General features: G+C 40.6%; 1 protein-coding gene across 1 annotated transcript in view; it reads left to right on the top strand.

Annotated features, from left to right (window-relative positions):
* Window positions 1-3,778, top strand: part of NOSTRIN (nitric oxide synthase trafficking) — a 100,261-nt gene extending 96,483 nt beyond the window's left edge. Inside the window, exons 14-16 of the mRNA XM_066346495.1 lie at window positions 11-71; window positions 894-983; window positions 3,583-3,778. Coding sequence (XP_066202592.1) covers window positions 11-71; window positions 894-983; window positions 3,583-3,749 — 318 coding nt within the window. The 3' untranslated portion in view covers window positions 3,750-3,778. The remainder of the gene's footprint in view (window positions 1-10; window positions 72-893; window positions 984-3,582) is intronic.
* Window positions 3,779-4,502: the final 724 nt, after the last annotated feature.

Below are 4,502 nucleotides of genomic sequence, written 5' to 3' on the forward strand. Positions count from 1 at the left end.
GGTATATTAGAGATTCACCATCGCATTGCTTAAGAAACAATTCCATAAGTACTTAGGGATGATAGTAAGAAGTATGTGCTCCAAGTGCCTTCTATCTATACCTGAGTGGCAAAACTGGTGTATGTTTTCTAAAACACACACACAGCAAAACATGCATACCACACATATTAGCTAACTGATGGTGATTATGTTCACGTGGGAAGCAAATCATCTTAAATCATCTTTTTTTTTTTGAATTTTTTTTTTTGTATTTTTCTGAAGCTGGAAACAGGGAGAGACAGTCAGACAGACTCCCGCATGCGCCCGACTGGGATCCACTCGGCATGCCCACTACGGGGGGCGATGCTCTGCCCCTCCGGGGCGTCCCTCTGTTGTGATCAGAGCCACTCCAGCGCCTGGGGCAGAGGCCAAGGAGCCATCCCCAGCGCCTGGGCCATCTTTGCTCCAATGGAGCCTCGGCTGCGGGAGGGGAAGAGACAGAGAGGAAGGAGAGGGGGAGGGATGGAGAAGCAGATGGGCGCTTCTCCTGTGTGCCCTGGCCGGGAATCGAACCTGGGACCTCTGCACGCCAGGCTGACGCTCTACCACTGAGCCAACCGGCCAGGGCTTAAATCATCTTTATTATTATTATTACAATAACTTTTCTCCAGACTTATTTTCTTTATGATATAGTTGTTGGTTATTTAATACACACAGTACATACACATAATATTTACATCATAAATGGCTACAGAATCAAGAATTAAATAGTATGTAAAATGATAAACTCTTCTTTTGAGAAGACTCAATATATCAAGCTCTGCCCCACCTGCTAAGTAACTAAAGAGCTTCCTGTCATCTTCCTCTTGCTTACTGACACAGCCTTGGTAATTATCCCTTGATCCAACTTTCAGCCTCCGGTGTGGCCCAGCACGGCAATAGTCTTTGCAAAGCTTTATATTCTTTTCAAGCCAGGCAAGATGATGAATTGAATTTGGAAATAGGTAAGAATTGTTCTTAAATGTTTAATTGCCTTCCCATGTTGAAACCCTTAACTTGAATAAAACTGTCTAACACAGCAGCGTTAAAAGTTACTATCATGTCAGCTCAGTTCAGCTTTACAATCACCCTTCTTAGAAGATAAAGATAAAACACAGAAAAAACAAAGCTTACATAATAAAAATAGCTAACATCTATTCAGTGTTTATTATGTCAGATATTACTGTGAGCGCATTGTCCAATTTAATATTCATAAGACCCTTTGAAGTCGGTATTGTTATCTATTCCCATTTTTTCTTGCTGAGGAGAATGAGGCATAGAAAGGTTAAATGCGTTGGCTAAAGCCACAGGCAGTGGTGGAGCAGGATTTGAACTTAGAGACTCAGTCATGCTTAGTCACAGTACTCCATGGAGGTAGAATGGAGTAATGAAAAGTCTTTAGAGATGTGACCTACGTTTTTCTTTTCTTTTAATTTTTATGTATTTATTGATTTAAGTAAGAAAAAGGCAGACAGAGAGAGAGCGAGAGATTGATTTGTTGCTCTACCCATTCATACATTCATTGATTGATCCCTGTATGTGCCCTGACCAGGGATTAATCCCACAACCTGTATATACCGGAATAACACTCTAACCAACTGACCTACCCAGCCAGGATCTACCTTTTTCTTTTCCAAAAGCTAACCACGCAATAATGTGAAGTGACTTCCTCTCGTGGCTTAGTGTAAGAGTAAATTCTAGAACCCAGAGCAAAGGACTCCCAGTTTAATATTTCTCCTGCTTATCTTTTAGGAAAATGTTTTGAACCTATCTAGGGAAGGAGAGCCCCTTCTTTGTGTCACAGATTCTTGTTTAACATGGAAAGGTATTACATAATGGGTTATATAGACCTCAACATTTTTAAACAAGAATACGTCACCAGCCTTAACTGTTTTTGTGTGTCCGGTTAACAACCACATTTGGATGTGAAAGCTAAAGCAGAGACCTGGAAATGGGAAGCTTAGCAACAAGGAGTGTGTCATAGGAGAAAGCTTTTACCCATGAGCAGGACATGGCGCCCAGAGCCCAGGGAAAATCAAGATGGATTTTTGAAGCCAAACAACAGAGAGACCACATATTTACTGTTGGTTAGTGGGTGTTTCCTTTTCAGTTTGCCAATTAGATTTCTCCAGGCAATTACTTTTCCTCCTAACTCAGAAGTAAGTAAAGACTAGACTAGAACAAAGGAAACAGAAAGTAGATCCTCTCCTCCATTTTTCTTAAATCAACGTTGCCTTTATTTAAAAGTTTTAAGTGTTATAGATGTCACTTTATTACTCATCGTGTCATACTGAACATACCTATGGCAGTAAGCAGGTAAAAAATGCTGTATTCCCACTTTCCATATAAATAAAAAACACATTTCCCAGCTGCGATCTAGAAGCCAGGGTCCTGAGGTTGAGTTACATAGTTAAACGATAAGTGGGCCATCTTGTTTGTCTTTAGTTCTTCCCTGGTTGCAAAGTCTGCTTATATTTTATAACATAAGTGGGTTCTATAAATGAAATGAGACATTGGGGGCTTAGGGAAACTGGCAATAAAATTTTAAATTATTCATTTGAATTTCTGTTAGTAGATTGTGTCAGTCTACTGACCTGAGAAAACTCATTAGAGGGCGAACTTAGGCTGAAAATGATTTCTTCTAAGAATGAATAGTGATTTATGACTGTGGAGAGATTGAAGAGGGGCTAGCAGTCTCCCTTGTCTTAAGAAGAAATGACTGGGAAACAAAAATGAAAGAAAGACTAAAAAAAATATCTTAGAATGCTGCTCAAAAAATGATGGGATCCTGAAAAAAGTGGCTGTTTCCACTTTGATGTGCAGAATGCCGCAGAGAGAAGGGACTCTCTTTCAAAAGAGAATGACTTAGCTAGAGGATTTGTGGCACCAGATTAAGCTTTAGGGTTATTAATATCAAAATAGTATTTTTTAAAATAGGGAATTAGAGGAGAGCCGTGTTTTACATAAGAATTCTATTGATGTGAATCATGGATTTAAAAAAGTATTGTCTTCAAAATATTATTTTATTAAAGTTTTCTAAATCTTGCATGAGGCGCTATATTTCTTTGCAAAACTATTAGGTGAAATTTTGGACTGTTAAGCTGGCACATATAATGGAGAGAGGTTGTCTTGATCTAAAGAAAAGTCTGGAAGCAAAGACATAATAGTCAACATACCAAACTATTGCAACCACCAACATGAGAAATCCTTAAAGCACCGACATCAAGAATGGATTTGGGGACAGCCCATCAACTATATTCAGAGTAAGCTAGCCAACATGAGAAGGACGTATGTTCCAATAGGATTCTGTTTTTAATCAAATTATATATATTACAACATAACTTAGCTGTCCATGATCTTACTCTTTTTAATTTTCTACATTACTGCTTGCTTCATACAGAGGTGGCCAATAAATTTTGCTTCCTCTGAATCAGCTGCAGAAAGCAATGCTACCAAGTAACTCCTTGAAAGCACTCTTCCAAAAAGTGTCTCACCAGCCGGGCTCAGACGAGTGCCCAAATTGCAGAGACACATCTATTTAACTAAATGTGTGCCCTTTTACAGGTGACATCGTGACTGTACATAAGAAACATGAAGAAGGATGGTGGTTTGGATCTTTAAATGGAAAAAAAGGCCACTTTCCTGCTGCTTATGTGGAGGAGCTCCCCTCAAACACGGGATGCACAGGCATGAGACAAGATTCTCAACACCCCACATCACACACACTGTGAACCCTACAAGGTGATGCAAATAAAGATAAATGTTGTGATCTTTCCAAGTTGATCTTTCTAAATCAGTGATGGAGTCCTACCTGCATGTCACAGTTCTTTGTGCTTGTGGCTGTTTTTTAAAACAATGTCAGAAAATGAGGGGTGGATGGAGGCAGGGAAGAGACCGCAGCTCCTAGAGTTCTTGAATTCTTAGAGACCCTGGGGATGACCCAATACAACCCCTGGTGTTACAGAGAGACACAGACTCCAAGCAGGTTTAGCCCCTTGCAAAAGTCACAATGTTTTCTGGTAGCACAACAAATTCTAGGGTTTTACTGTTCTTTACCTCTGGACTTGGGTGGCAACAGGCCACAGTAGGCCAACAAGGGATCAAACAGGGCCTGGGAGATGAAGAAGAGCACAGATTAAGTCCAAAAAGAAGAACTCAGCAGAATACAATCAGATGAGACACTAGTGATATGCCCAAGGTAGGAGGAGGTAGAATAAAGGATCAGGAGCTGAGGTCGAGTCCACTTGATCATAAGAGGCAGTGGTAGACAAGAGGTCTACATGCTAGGTGTATGACCGCAGGGTAGAATGGAGCTCCATCCTGAGCCAGTGACCCCCTGAGTTAGCAGCTTCTTATATACTCTCTTCCCACAACCAGAACTGCTCTTAGGGTAAGGTTAAGTGTGAGCCAGTTTGCTGGGGATCTGAGAACAAGAGCAAGGCAGATAGGAAGGGTTAGAAAGGAGACATTGCCTGATTTTTATG

Source organism: Saccopteryx leptura, chromosome 7 (assembly GCF_036850995.1).
Source record: "Saccopteryx leptura isolate mSacLep1 chromosome 7, mSacLep1_pri_phased_curated, whole genome shotgun sequence".
In the NCBI taxonomy this organism is placed as follows: Eukaryota; Metazoa; Chordata; class Mammalia; order Chiroptera; family Emballonuridae; genus Saccopteryx; species Saccopteryx leptura.